Source organism: Athene cunicularia (genome assembly GCF_003259725.1).
Source record: "Athene cunicularia isolate RWA chromosome 1 unlocalized genomic scaffold, athCun1 chr1_part1, whole genome shotgun sequence".
In the NCBI taxonomy this organism is placed as follows: domain Eukaryota; kingdom Metazoa; phylum Chordata; class Aves; order Strigiformes; family Strigidae; genus Athene; species Athene cunicularia.
The window spans coordinates 7,991,612-8,006,806 of NW_020799091.1; the positions used below are offsets into that span (position 1 = coordinate 7,991,612).

Here is a 15,195-nt window from a genome sequence, read left to right on the forward strand (position 1 = left end):
GACAACCTCCAGGTGATGCACATTTGGCTATGAAAAGTTGAACTGATTCAGCCAAATTCTGAAACCTTTGAACACATGTAAGTTTGGAAAATGATTCAAACAGGAACATTTAATTTATTTTGTTTTAACTGCTAGGATACAAGGAATAATTTTCCTTTCGGTATACATTGGTAGAACTATATTAAAAATCAGCTCTGCCAATCATGGTTAAAAAAAGTCAGCCACCAAGATTAACATTGATTTGTGTGTATCAGTTCTTAGAGACAAAAAATATTTAACAGCATACTAGTTAAAATGTATTAAATCACCAATGTTTTATAACTAAAAGTTTTCCTGGGATAGAAATGACTTAGTATGATTCAGCCAGTTTCCACTTCCTTCATTGTTACTAATCAACATAAATAAAGGTTCAAAGGATGTGACCCCTTAGTAAATATAGATTTTATTTTATTAACTGTGCTTTCCTAATTAAAACACTGTTCATTTAACCGCTCTGTTATTACAGTGTTTCTAATTAATAGGAAAAAGATCAACTGAATTGGGCTTGGGCCTTATTCCTTGAAGTAGTACATGGGGTTTTTTATCTTCTCTTCCTGAAAGCAGTATCTTTTTGCCAAGATTTATAACGTCTTTTCAAGGCAGTAGTGAACTAAATTCCACCAGAATGAGGTTTAGAGAATTTTGATATTTCATCCATGTTATCAGTTGCCTTCAGCCTTAACCTCTGGAGACACAATGGCTTCACTAGAAACTATCAATTCAGCCATAGTGAGGGGGAAATGTACTGCTGTGTGTGCTACTTTGTCATTTTAATAGAGTGATAGAAAAATGAATTACGCCAGAAGTTTACAAATCAGAAGTTTTCATTACTCCAAGTAAGATTCTTCCATAATCACTCAGCAGTGCTAGTGAGATGGGTTCCTTCGTATAAATCTCTGCTGCATGCGTAATGTTTTTATGTTCAGATCTTCAGGGTGTTTTAAGTACTCGTAAATCATCTCAAATGTGGAGTTAAAGAAAGTATCTCTCTGTCTTTCTGATTCCCACATTCCTTCTCTAACCAAAACCGGAGCACATGTAACAGTAGCCATGAAGATGGGACAACTGAATGAACACTGTCCTAGTGGCCCCGTACTTCTTTACCTTTATCTGCCACACACTTTTGTCCTGTTTATCAGCACAAAGGACCTCTGTAAGTAATATGTGAACATAATTGATGGCAGATTTGCTGAGAGAAGAGACTGTTCCTGGATCACGCAATCCGGAACAGATTCTCTCTCTATCCGGAGGTGGAACTACAAACTCCAGGGTCTTCCCCTCTCATAAATACCTTCTCTGCATCCAGACATGTATGTGTGGTTTGTGTGTGAGTCAGAATTCCTAGGTGCAGACTGAGATGATCATATAAATCAAAACAAGCCAGGGAAAAAAAGAAGTAATGGAAAATAACATACCCATATACTACAGAGGATAATAGAAAGGAAACAGCTCTAAATTGCTAATCAGTACCTTCCAGCAAACCTCTGTTTGTCACAATGTTAATTTTAAAGGAGCAGAAATAGGTTTGGAGGGTTTTTTTGACAAATGTATGCCAAGCATTTTATGGAGATCATTTTAGTTTCACTTAAAGTCATTAACCAAAGTCTGCAGCTGTTCTAAAGATCAGAAAATCTCAAGGATTATACTAACTTTCATTCTGTTCAAAATACCTTTAAATCTTTCTAGGAATATATACTGGATCACATTTGCAGTCTTAGATTTAACATTTTAAATAGTTACCTTTTATCATGTAGCCTACACAGAATGGTGTAATAACAATGCTGGAATTTAAGATCTTACTTTCTTTTCACCTCCTGAGTTCTTGTTTTGGAGAAGAAAGCATCTCGTCTTTTCTCAAGCTCAAATAGAAAAAGTTTTTACTGTTCCAAGAGTACTTTTAATTTATTTTCTTAGACTTGGAAGAATCTATTTCATCCTCAAATAATCTCACCTCAGAAAATTCTCTGCAGGCATTGCCTGTTGCTTTCAAAAGACGCATTTGAAGAGAACAATCTTAAGTGAACCATCCATAGACTTCAATTCTGAGTTTTAATAAGATGTTGGATAGAGTAGAGCTTTAAATTCAAATGTAAAATCAGAAATGCATATTTCTTGTGGGAGAACAGAGGTGCACTCACAAATGGACACAATTTCCCAGTAACGCCACTGACTTGATTTCATGCAGAACTGCAAGTATGGGTCTGTTGGCAATATGGAGCTGTCTTTGGGATTGTCTCACTGTCTATTTTTCAACTGTGTGGGTCATCTCATGGATTTCTCCTTTTGCAATGAAAATAAATCTTATATAATGTTTCAGGATTTTTTTGCCAGTTCCTTTTCTGTGCTTTTCCCCATGTCTCATTTCCACTGGGAGAATACAAATCTCGTGTTATTCCAAAGCATAAAACATGTTTTCCTTTCATACTGAAAGTTGTCAAAGCAGATTGAGGGTAAGCATAACTTCAAATATATAAATAGTAGTCTTAGTAAGGAAGGGAATTAACTGCTTCCTTTGTTCACATGGATAGGACAAGAAGTAATGGGCTTAAAACAGTTTTAAAAGGTAGATTAAACATTAAGAAAAATATAAGGAGTAGTTAATCATAGGAAACAGTTGCTTGAGAAGGCTGTGGAATTTTTATCTGAAAGATTGTAAGCAGATGCATTCAAAGACTGATCAAGCATGAATTAGGTAGAGAGAAGTGAAAGACTGCAGTGACATCCTGAGTTCCTTGTCACTGCCATTTTCTACAATACTAAGGCACAACTCTACCCGAGTATATTGACTGAAAAAGCTACCTTTCTTAGGTTGTTAATGCCAGCCTTAGATAAGAAAGATCAGATCCTTCAGGAAGTAAATAATTTAATTTGACACACTCATGATTTGTCATGTTGTGAGAAGGATGTATTCATTACCAATGTCAACTAATTATTTGTTCCCTACTGAGCCAGACTGCCTATTGAGCTCACTGAAGAAGCATTGTTTGACAGTAGTAGTTGAATAATCAAAAGAGCTTGGAGCCTCGCAGTCCAAAGGGCAACACAAGAACATAGTAAAATACAGTGTCTAGCCCGAGTCGCTCACTGTCTAAAGGAGTCATGAAAGACAGTTACAAAGAAAAAGCGAAGACGTATGAACGTAATGACACATAAAGAATTGCTAATAAATATAGTGGCATCACTACTATTAAAGCTCATATCTCCTAGGACTAAACTCTGCATTCCTGATCTAACCCTGTCTGTACTTCTTTTTTACTCATAGCAGTGCGCTGCACAAAGGCTTCCCTTATAAAGACACCAACTTTCATTTAAGAGGTTCCTGAACTGCAAATTAGTTGTAGATTTAAGAATGCTCTGGGACAACTTTGCTCCATCCTGGCCTGGTGTCAACTTTTTGCCAGTCATTTTCTTTTGCCCACTTTCAGAAACAAAACACTGATTGGCTGGACCTTTGATCTGAGCTGATAAAACCATTTTTCTTTTCTAATGTTACGTTTTCAGATGTGTAGGACCTGAATTTCTTCTCAGAGGCACATGCATCTCTTATTGACATAAATAGGTGTGCTCACTAGCCAATATGCACACTAGAAAATTCTCTGATGTTTGTTTGACACCCCACGTCACACCTACACACACAGACATTTTTCCAAACATGCTTAGAGTTTACTGCTATCCCCCACTATCTTCATCCATATTAGTGACTGAAATTGGATTGCAAGATGCAATATTTATTAGAAAGAGGTCAGATACATTAAAAAAAAACAAAAACAAAAACAAAAAAACAAACCAAACAAAGCAAAACAAAAACCCCAAACAAACAAACAAAAAAACACCCCCAGGATTTAAAAGAGAAAAGAAGATTAAGAAAATCATGTTGATTGATTTGTTTTCATTGTAGATGTTTGACTCACTCATCTCCCTAAAATCCTCAAGCATAGCTTGTGGGGTCCTTACTTATGTTAATCTTTTGTGGTTCATACCATAGAAAGACAATGATGTTCCTTTCAGTCATTGCACAAACAGCCTTGGCCAGCCACTCTACTGCTTACATCTGCGGCAGGACACGGCTGGGGGCTGCTCTTACTCACGTTCAGGGTCTCTGAGCTACAAGGCTACCACGTAAATGGAGACCACAAAGCTCATCTTCAAAACAAAGCGATTCTTTACCCTCTAGTCTTCTTTACCTCTAAGGACACTGTTTTCATATAGGAGGGAAGACAGACAGTTATTCCTTAATCTCTTTTACAGAGCAAACCTTTGTTTTACTTTGAAGTTAGTTTTGTTTTGTTTTGGTGGGTTTTTTTTGTTTTTTTTTTTGGTGGCAGTGAAAGTTCTTACTTAAGGCTGCTAATTGCAGATCATTTAATTACTAGGTATGTGATAGCTGGTTCCTTGGGCTACACATTGATGCCCAAACAAGAGAACTGAGAGATAAATAAATGAGTGGGCAGCACACAGTTGCAGAGGAAACAGCATTCAGGTGAGGCTCAATCTACTGTGGATTGAAGAAAAGGAAGCAGACTCCCGTACAAACTGGGATTGCATGATTGTACTCTGAAAGTACTTTTTCACCTGCTTATTTTGTCATTGGAGAAGAGTTCTGCACACTTTATTACCTTTAACTTCCACATTTTTGTCAAAGGTTATCCAGTTAGAATTATTCTAGACAGAAGAATTTTTGCTGATTAATTTTTCCCTGAAGCAGCAGAAATCACCAAAAATTAATTTAGAGCATATTTCAGGCCTTCAAAATTTCATATCGTCATTTATTTTCAAGAACTTTTCCACCAGTTGGACTTGTACAAACATAGAAAAAGGTGTGTTAACGCACAATACACAGAATACTTTCAGGTTGGAAATTATTGCATCCTCTGCAGTGAGATCTTTGTCCAACAGACACTTTTACAAGTCTCATGAAAGATCTCTTTTTAAATTATTGAAAATAACTCATTTCCCTCAGATCATCTATCTCACTTTAATTTTTCCTTCAGCAATAGTTGTCTTTTTAGGCTGCTAACCAGATTGTCTTCATATATTGCTGAGCTTCCTATCAGCCAAGTTACTTTGGAGACTTCCTGGAACTAATGGTCCTCCACATTTTATTTTGCCTCTTTATCCTCAACTCTACTACTCACCTTCTAGTTGGCTATTTTTGCTTCAACATCTGTGAGACTCAGAATCAATAACAATTTCCTCAAATCTACCTCCTCAGGAGCTAAACAGCTATCTTCTATTAGAAGAGGTGATTTGTGAAAGTCAGAGAACACATGAGCTGTTCTGAGAAGAATGGGCACTGCTTCACTGGACCTGCTGCCCTCTTGCAGAGCCGCACTTGGATTGCTTGTGATCATCACCCTAGAACTGCTCTCCTCCCCTCACCCACTTTCAGCTGGACATGTTCTGCAAATGATGACATCTGGGGCCTTGAGAGGGCCCCCTTATCCTGAGGATCGGCCTTTAGCATATCACGGAACAGTGAATTCTGAAAATGCTGGATGTGGTTCCTAATCTTTACACGGACATTTAAGGATGTAGTCATCAAGTGCTGATTGTGCTTCAAAGAAGCATGGAAGCTCTGTGGGATGACCTGTAGTTCTAGATTTACTATTCTTTTGCTGCAGATATTGTAACCAAGACACAACTTGGTGTTATTTCTGTAAACCCTTGACTGAATAAGTATCTGAGCCATGTGGAGATTAATTCAGACTGATAAATTTTGGCCATGTTTCTCCAACTGGACAGCTGAAGATGAGAATCAGTGCTAGAGCCCAAGGAAACATTCCTGTCTCTGCTAGATTTTTTTTTTACTGGTTGTGTTTAATTTTGTCATTTTATACAAAAGGAAGTGCTGATAATCTTAATTAACTTCTCTTTACTCAAACAAGTAGTTAATACCATAGTAAAACTGAGATATGATATGCATACTGGAACATGAAGCGTATGGAAGTCACATCATTTCTTTGCAGATAAGTACTGCCTCTGGAATACCATTTGGAAGCTGGAGATGTTGAGCTACCCATTTTATCTCTATATGCCTCTACTTTCTGTTCTCCTTTGCCTTCTCTCCTTAAGGTGGGAAAATTCTTACTGTCTTGCATTTGGAATCACAAACCCTTTGCAAAATATCTGACTTTTGCTCTATAGTTTTGTACAATAACTACTTTTATAATATTAAATAATATTATTTAATATTAAATAATATTATTTATAATATTAAATAATATTAAATAATAATAAATAATATTAAATAATATTAAATAAAACAACCCAGCGACAGTTCTCTTGTCTGGAGGTAAAAAGCACGCAAGGTATGCATCCATTTATCTTGAAATTCTTCTAGCCCAAAACAGAGTGTCTTTGTCCAATCCCTGACAGTGGTGTCACCCACAGCATGCCCAAGTCCCATCCCAAAAGTGTTAGTTGTGATAGGATAAAGCAATGACAGCAAACAAACAAATAAACAATTTATCCATTACTATGGATATCTATTACTGTTCTCTGAACCCATTTTATTTAGGACAGTTATAATCAATATGCATAATTTCAGCTGTAGCTGATAATTTCTAATGTATTATAAAAAATCATGTGACCTAGCAATAAAACATTTAGTAATTCCAAGTGGTATTTTGGAATCTTTATAGATAAAAGGCATCCAATGAAATTTACACTGGAGAGAATTATCACAGAGGTTTTGGCCAAATATCAGAAACCATTAGTCAAGAGAAGGATGAAGATGTATGTACAACATGAAAGAAGATTTCAGCTATTGGGGCCAACTCATACATAAAATGAGGAACAGCTGAAAATAATCTACAACTAATTCTTTTTTTATCTGCACAATTAATACCCCATATTTCTTTCACAATAACGTTCCAAAGTTATTCTGCTATGTGAATGTAATATTTATTCTCTATTGAATTTGATTTGTAAGGATATCTCCTGGCATATGACCTATGGATGACAGAAGCAATAAGGACAAACAGATGAAGCCTGGTGTCCATATCTCAGTTAAGCTGAATAACAATTAGGTTAAAATACATTTTTTTTACACTTGAAAGTTAGCACACTCACCTTTTTCTTTGAGGTTAAATCAAATTCCTCAAGGTTCATGATGTAAATATTTGCTGAACATTTAAAATGTTTTCCATAAACCAAAAAGCTCTGGAATGCTACAGTCACTAATGTCTTGTCATCTCTCATCTGTCACAGACAGGCAATGCAATTTCAGGAACTGCATAGTACGTCAAGAGTGGAGTGTTTATTGAAGCGTATCTTTTCTCCTCCCCTTGAGGTTTTAGAGGGTGATATATTTGATATACACTCTACTTAGACACTCAGTTTTCTGTTCACCTGAGCATAAAACAGGGGCTATGAGGTGCTATGGCTTCCAAAAATTTCTGTATTTTTGCAAGGCTTCAGATTGGAAATGTTAGGAGTAAACTCAAATCAAAAAAAAAAAAAAAAAAAAAAAAAAAAGTTAAGAGGAAGTGGAAATGTTGATTTTTTGTGATTTCCCATAGATCTACTGTGTGACTTTGGGACTTTAGTCCTGTCTGTGTATTTGGAAATAAAAGAAAATAATTCTCCACAGAACAAGGAGGATCAAAATGCATTTGTGGGGTAACGAATAAATATCCATTACTAGATGATGTTTTCCGTGTGATCCCAGTGCATTTCAGTGACAGACACTCTCCCTGTACTTGGAGTGTCCTTTTATAACCTTCTCAGCTGAATGTGCAACCCAGAACAACTCCAGGGTCAGAGCATGAATGAAAGTATAAATCTTATCCTAGTCCATTTTCTTCTGTAACTTCACAAGAGAAATTACTTGTATGAGCCTTCTTTTATTTCACACGTAACTCTTTCCCATTTGAGTGCTCTGAACCATTTGTTCTTCTCAAAATCTTGCTAAATGCCTTTTCCCCCTATATAAATGGTGCACAGAAAAGTCCCCAACATAATCTGCTTGTAAGATCTGAGTTTGCCCTGGTGTCACATCCATCCCAGGTCAGTGCCTTAGGCTGTTCTCCACAAAATGAACCAACAAGACTTGCTCTAGACCAACAGTTATATATTCATAGCCAACAGAGCCAAACAGCTGAAACCAAGCAACACATCAGGGTTCTGGGAATGGAGCTTACAGGAACTCAGGACATTTAACGGACAATGACACTACTGTCTTGCATCCCATCTATGTCAAGAAACCTTTCTGCAAGTTGCCTGCTTTTTCTTTTCCTTTTTTTTTTTTCTTTTTTTTTTTTTTTTCTCCTCTGCTGCAAAGCCTAGAGATTATCCCATAGCAGAAGGAGAAAATTTTTGTAAGAATAAATATTTTTGTGGAATATAACTCCTCCACAACATCCCACACTCTGCTGTGGGTCTTGCTGTGCTGCAGGGACATGGACAGTCTGCTCTCCTGACTAACTATGACTCAAAGCCAAACAAAAGTCCTCAGCAGGCAAAACTACTTGTTTTATTTCTGGTTTATAGCTGGGTTTAATATCAAATCTGAAACAAATCTAATGAAAGGATATGGGAGGCTCCTAGATCCTTGGGTTCTCCAAAGTGCAGAGTCATACAGAGAGACCACAACACTCCAGCTGTCTGCAGCTGCCTGATACACCCCTGGGAATGCTCTGGCTGGGTGAAGGTAAGTGCAATTAGTTTACATCTGTCCCCAGCAGCTACCGTCTGGGGACAGGTTAACCTATGTCTGAGCAGACACTTCTCTCAACCATTACCTCGAAATCTCTGTTAATAAATAGAAATAGAGTAGAATAGAAAAAAAAAAAATCCCTACACTTCTCTTTCTCTTTCTTTGTAAACACTTCCAGTTCATGCTAGATTTTTCACAAATAAATTGTTTTATACTGCCACAGGCATAGGCACACATAAATTTTTCCATTAGAATTAAGGATTTTTTTTCAAATTCAAACAGTTCAGACTTCTGAGAGAAGCTATCACTTTGAATTTACTGAATGGAGGTCATATACTGAATAACAACTTTCTTATAATTAGGCATGACAACTCCCACTGCAGCTAGAAACAGGTATTTTTCCCTGAAAAAAAAAAAAAAAAAAAAAAAAAAAAAAAAAAAAAAAAAAAAAGCAAAGTCAGTTCTCTCTAGACCTTGCTTTTTTGAAGAGATAAGCTTTACTGCTCCATCCTTATTCACAACGACCAGTTCCTGCACTCCTTATTCATAAAAGAAGCTCACTGCTATTAACACTGCGGCACATAAACAAATCCCATAAAAAATCAAGTATGGATTGGAGCCTGGAGGAGTTAAGGACCAACATATTTTTAGAAAATGGTGCTTACGTACTTCTAAATTTGGGTCCTGTAGCAAAGAATTGGTAACTTCTTATGTTTAGAGTAAAAGAAGACAGCAAAGGTCAGGTGGTACCAGATTCAGCTAGAGATAGTGGATGTGGCATTTGCTCCTGTTTACTCTAAACAACTGACAAATAGGCTTTCCACCAAAGCTCATCGTCAAGAAAGTCTTTGTACAAGTTCTGTTCTAGAATATGATTTCTCCTAGCTACTTTAAATGTCCACGTTACAAACAAGGGACCTAAGAAGGTTCTATTTTTCTCCATTAATAATAGAGGGAATCCTGATGGCTAGCCCACATGGAAGTGTCTAAATTTTAGACATCTAAATATATTTAGGTGAATTTCACCCTGAGGGCTGTGGTCACTTTGTGTGTCAGTCCAGAAAAGGACCAAGATAATCCATGGAAGAGTTCACAGATAAAATGTATTTGAAAGGAAAAGCAGACACACTTGCCGTAAGATAGAGAAATAATTAAGTAATTCACATCTGAAATTGCCAAAATGTAGGCTGATGTCAAAGAGTAAGGGCAGAGACAGGAATCCCTCTCGTTGTCCATTTGCTTTCCCCTCTGCCCAGGGGGAAGGGCAGCTGTGTGCAACAGTGCAGACTGGGAATAGATGCTGGTGTCCTACCAGTGGGACAGTCTCAGTGTCCCAGCTTCCAGGACAGCTGGGCAGGGCTGCAGTTCTTACAAGTTTGTCTGAAGGTCTCACCAGGATGTCTGGTTTCATTGCCACCGTTTCATTTGTGTTCCGGTAGGGTTCATGCTTGGGACAGCATCGAGTCATCCTTCTAATAATGTACTGGAAAGGCAGCAAGCCACATTATCTGACTCTCGATATTCTGTGGTCAATACACCATTTTACTTATCTCATTTAGGATCCACTTGTTTAATATGTGGCAAATACAAACATCCCATTAGGTTTACGTCAATATCTTTTACTTCCCTGCTTACTAGCCCAGGGGGTTTTCCTGCTGGGTGAACACACCTGAGTGAGTTTTCGTCTCCCTTTGGTGGTTAGGGGGGGCACCACTGATATTACTGAGCTAAGAGAAAGGATTACCTATATGTTGCCTTTAGAACAGTGCACATGTCAACATATTGGCTCGGGAAGAAAAGGTGATGGTTAACAAACTTCATTCTGGGAAGCAGTATTTCAGGTCCACCCAGAGGCCACATCAGCAGTTGTTAACACAGTGTTACCGGAAAGAGGGATAGCTTTGGGCTGTGTATGTACAGGGTGCATTTTAAACTGCAGTGACCAAGAGGGATGATACAGATCGAATGTTTGTGTGTCAGCCGTCCCTTGCACAGTGCTTTTAAGAATAGCCAAGTGGACGTGTGTTTGCCTGGCATGTCACAAGAATGATGCATATCTTTGTAGAGGATGTACCTTTATGACATGGCTGATGCTACTTGCCATCTTTTAGATATGTGCATGTATAGGAGAGACCATGAGTATGTGTTTTACATATACTTGACTGGACTGTCTTATTTTTTTGCCCTACTCAGTAAAAAGGCTGGCTATAATTGCATAGTATTACTTACCTGCCCAGCAGCAAAAATTCTCCAGCAAGTCCCAGGCGCCTCATAGCCATGAGGAGCCCTCTCACAGTCATGCCTTCACAGAAGCAGGCAACGACTCTTGCCTTGGGCAGGTGGCTCCGAAGCTTTCGCAGCAGCTTGTCAAAGCTCTGTTCACCAGCATTGCTATAGATCTTGTAGGAATGTGCAATGCAGATCCCTTCCTTGGCCGCCATGTCTTTGAAAGCTTCCATTCCACTTTCACCATAATTTCCTAAATACAAACAGAAGCACATATGCATGCATTAAAATTTGCGGGAGCTTATCTTGCTTTGGAAACAATGAATATTTTAAAGAATACTTAACATCTGCATAGAGATCAGTGTACCAATCCTAACAAAATAACATTAACAATTAAATTTATTATTCCATTTTTCAAGTCAAGCTGAACATATTTTCTCAGAAACCTGACTTCTGTTTAGAAGCCTGCATCTCTGTAGAAATTAGCTGTTAGGTACCTCTAAGGATCTTGACCCAAATGTCTACAACAATTTATGTATAAATTATACAATCGCTTCTGATTCTCTTAAGGTGACTAAATGTGGTCAAGTGCTCTGAGTTTTACTTCAGAAAATCTAAAAATATACGCTCAGAATAAATATTTCAAATATAAGCAACCAAAACAATGACTTGTAACTACATGACTTTGTTCATAATGCAACCTGAATAGCAAAAATTTTTTAATTACACTGAGAGATAAAACTTAGGCTGTGAAGAGAGAAGTTCTGGTGACTAGGGAGAAGAGCTGGCAAAATTGAGGATTAGTATTACAGAGAACACAGGATCACAGATGGACTAATTGTACTTCTGTAGGATTTTTTCAATAAATAAATACCAACCCAACAGGAAAAAACTTTATATTCTCTTTCAATCTATTCTTACCCCGTGGGATAAATTGATAATAAATATTAGCAGATAGATACATTTATTGTTATTTGTTCTGTCTCACTATGGAAAATTCTTCATTGCCAGGCCTACAAAAAAATCCACAGTGCTTAAACAGTGGGTGTACTGATACCACTGACAATCATCCTGACCAGGATTGTCTCTCTGGTTCCCTGTGCTCCTCCATCTGGCTGTCTAAATCTGTTTCATGTCTCATTTAAATAAGAAGGCCTTTGAGGGAGGAAATCTTTCTCTGCCTTAACCCCTCAGTAATATTCTGCAGAAACACAGTCAGTAAAGTAATAAGACTGAGTGTTGCAGTAATGCTGTTGAAAGGAACTGCTGATCCTTCATTTTTTTCTGTTAGTTTGCAACTGGAAGAATCTGTAAGGAAAATGCTTTCTTTTACCAGCATAATTACAAGTATGTAAGAGCACTGACAACGACAATGCATGTGAAGAAGTGAGGATCAGACAACTGGGTTTGGGCCATCATCTGGTTTTGTGACCTTGCACATTGGAGCTACCAAGCATTTAGCTTGCCCACCTGGGGAATCATCCCTGTTGCTCTGGTGCTAGAGTTTAGAGGCTGCATGAGGCTCAGCACTGTACATGAACGTGAAAAACACTGTCTCCAGTTTGAAGAATTTGCCATCTGAATAGCCAAAAAAGAGAGGAAATACCATTGCCTTCATTTCACATCAAGAAGAAATCATTGAGACCTTGAAATTTCCAAGTGGTACCCAACCAGAACAGCAACCTGAATACAGATCTCCTTAGGTAATATCACTTTAATTTTCCTCCCTGCCGTGATCAGGCCTGATGGAAAAGCAATTACTACAAATTGTACCTGGAAAAAGTGTCATAGGATTTTTAAATTCAATTGTTGTATTGCTTCCTGGGAGTTGTAAATCAGGTGCCCAGTGCTTCTGCATGTGTCATGCTCTTAGGGCAAACTACGTTTCCTGTGATACATGATCATCAAGTGATTCCCATGAGATGCTGAAATAGTTCAGCTAGAGGTCAGAAATGTGGTGCCTTATGAAAGACATATTATAGCCTCAGAAGACAGTCTGAAGGAAAAATGGGGGTCAGTCATGTGTAACCCCCACCAGGCCCTGAGACCACCTAAAATAAAATTAAGCTTTTTGACAGGAAATATACTCCTTTGTTTAAAATTATTCTCATTTAGGTCAGTCTGGATCAACATTAAATGATCTGTTTCATTTTTCCTAACAGAAAATAAAATTTTTTAAAAAATCACATCAAACTTTGCCACCGAAGTTGGAAGTTCAAGGAAAAACTGTTCTATAATATATCTCAAAAAAACCCTGAAATTCTGAAGACTTCATTTTCTGTCAAAAAACTGGCAATGGAAAATTCAAGGCCAGGTCTAATTGACTTACAGAACCGGAGCTGTATGTTCCAGACATTGCACTCTTTGCTTGAAAGCATTATAAACATACAAACTGTTACCCTAAGGCTTGCTATAAAGTTGAGAATAGTTTTAATTATGTTACTGAAAAATAATAGGTCTTGAAATGAACAAAAAGTGCATTAACTCTTCTGGTCAAAAAAAAGATTGCTCTGGAGCAAATGCCGTGGTCTCATCATGTATCAAGACAGGGAGATTTTGTGAAACCATACAGAAAGCAATGTGTCATCCAAAATGAAAGGAAACATGTTAAACTACCAAGGCCACTTAGCAAAGTGTTATGTTCTTAATATTTGGAAGAAAAACATCCTGGCAGTCCAAATCTGAGACTGACTTATGTTCTCTAACTGGGAAAAATATAGCTGTATGGCGTGAGCTCAAGGGAGATTTGATGAAAACAGAAAGTAGTTTTGTTTCAAGATGCTCATACAAATACACCAGTGGAGCTGTTGTCATGATGATTGCTGATTAAACTCTACTTAATTCATTATTCATAGTGAATTCCCCTGTTGTGCAAGAAGTTTGATGAGGTATGTATATTTAATTTGAGCTATACTGTGGGGATAATGAGCACTCCTTGATGGAAAACCTTTTCTCCTAAATTCCTTTGCACAACATAATAGGATTAAATTCCTCTGAGCTATCTTTTTGTGGAAAACCTGTCCATGCATGAAGGTATGCATGTAGCACCGAGAGAATGGGAGTGGGAAACTTACATTAATCATTTCCTTGAGGATGAGATATCAGGATCACAGTGGAGGAACTGGGCTCCTCATGGACATTCAGTTCTTGAACTGTGGCATTTCCATAATAGTACTACTAAAACTGACACAGCAAGAGCAAGTTTCCCCTGACAGGGCAAATCCCACTCTTTAGCCAGGTCTATGACACAAGGAGAAGGATAAAGGGACCTCTGGATTTACACACATGATGGACAAGGTGAAGCACTTATACAGCCTGACTCTGAGAAGGAGTCTGTAGTTTCACTTCCAAGTGAAAATTAATTCAGAATCTCTATATTGGAACCAAAGCAGTGTCTTCTGTGAGTCCCATGTATGGAAGCTACCTACATCCTGGCAATTTGTCCATGTAGCTATTTTGTTTCCACTTCAAAATTTAAAGAAAGATCCTAAGAAGAAGTTAAAAAGAAAGGATTGATTTTGCTTTGCTTGGCTAGTTCCAGTTCAGCAGAAAAGACTCAGCAAAGAACACAAGCTGGAGCTGAAGTATGGTCAATTTATATGCAGCTCCTGCTCCCTCACCAAACTCCATCTCCATCTCAGCATTTGGAAACTGGCACCTCTATATTGTGACTGGTTCTGCTGGAGAATGTATCACAATTTTTTAACTGGATGTTCATTTCCTCTTCAAAGATTGTCTGTCAGTGGCGTAATCAGAGCTGCTAGCTGTTGATGGCTTTTGTAAATATGTCCTATACTCATGGCAACAACTGGCAGCTGGGTTCTTTTAAAATACCAGCCTAAATCCTGCATGTTGCCTACCTGAACGTCTGGCCCTAAGCCCAGTTCAAGAGCTATTCCCATATGTCTCTTCATGTTTTAAAAAAAAAATAAAATCAATTACATCATCATGCAAAAGACTTACCCCAGCTTCAGAGTTGGAATTTTGTACAAAACTCAAGCATATGCATCCCCACCTACAGTCTAACTATAACAATCTGTTAGTTCCACTTCCAGTGAATCAGTACTAGAAACTAAGAAGCTTAAAAAGAACAGATTGTGCTTTTTTCCAGATGAAGCTTAATATAGTACAGTACATAATAATACTTCAATCTGATAGAAAAGGGTCAGGCAAACTGCAGGCTGCTCTTGCTGCTTCTCCTGCCCAACAACTGAGGCAATTAAACTATCCAAACATAAATTGTTAAGATCTTATCTTTATTACACAGCAAAATC

The 15,195-nt window shown here is 37.7% G+C and overlaps 1 protein-coding gene across 3 annotated transcripts in view; it reads right to left on the reverse strand.

Annotated features, from left to right (window-relative positions):
• The window catches only part of GRM5 (glutamate metabotropic receptor 5), a 265,943-nt gene that overhangs the window by 135,239 nt on the left and 115,509 nt on the right, over window positions 1-15,195 (reverse strand). For all 3 annotated transcript variants that reach the window (XM_026843342.1, XM_026843333.1, XM_026843324.1), the window contains exon 2: window positions 10,925-11,174. In XM_026843342.1, coding sequence (XP_026699143.1) covers window positions 10,925-11,174 — 250 coding nt within the window. The remainder of the gene's footprint in view (window positions 1-10,924; window positions 11,175-15,195) is intronic.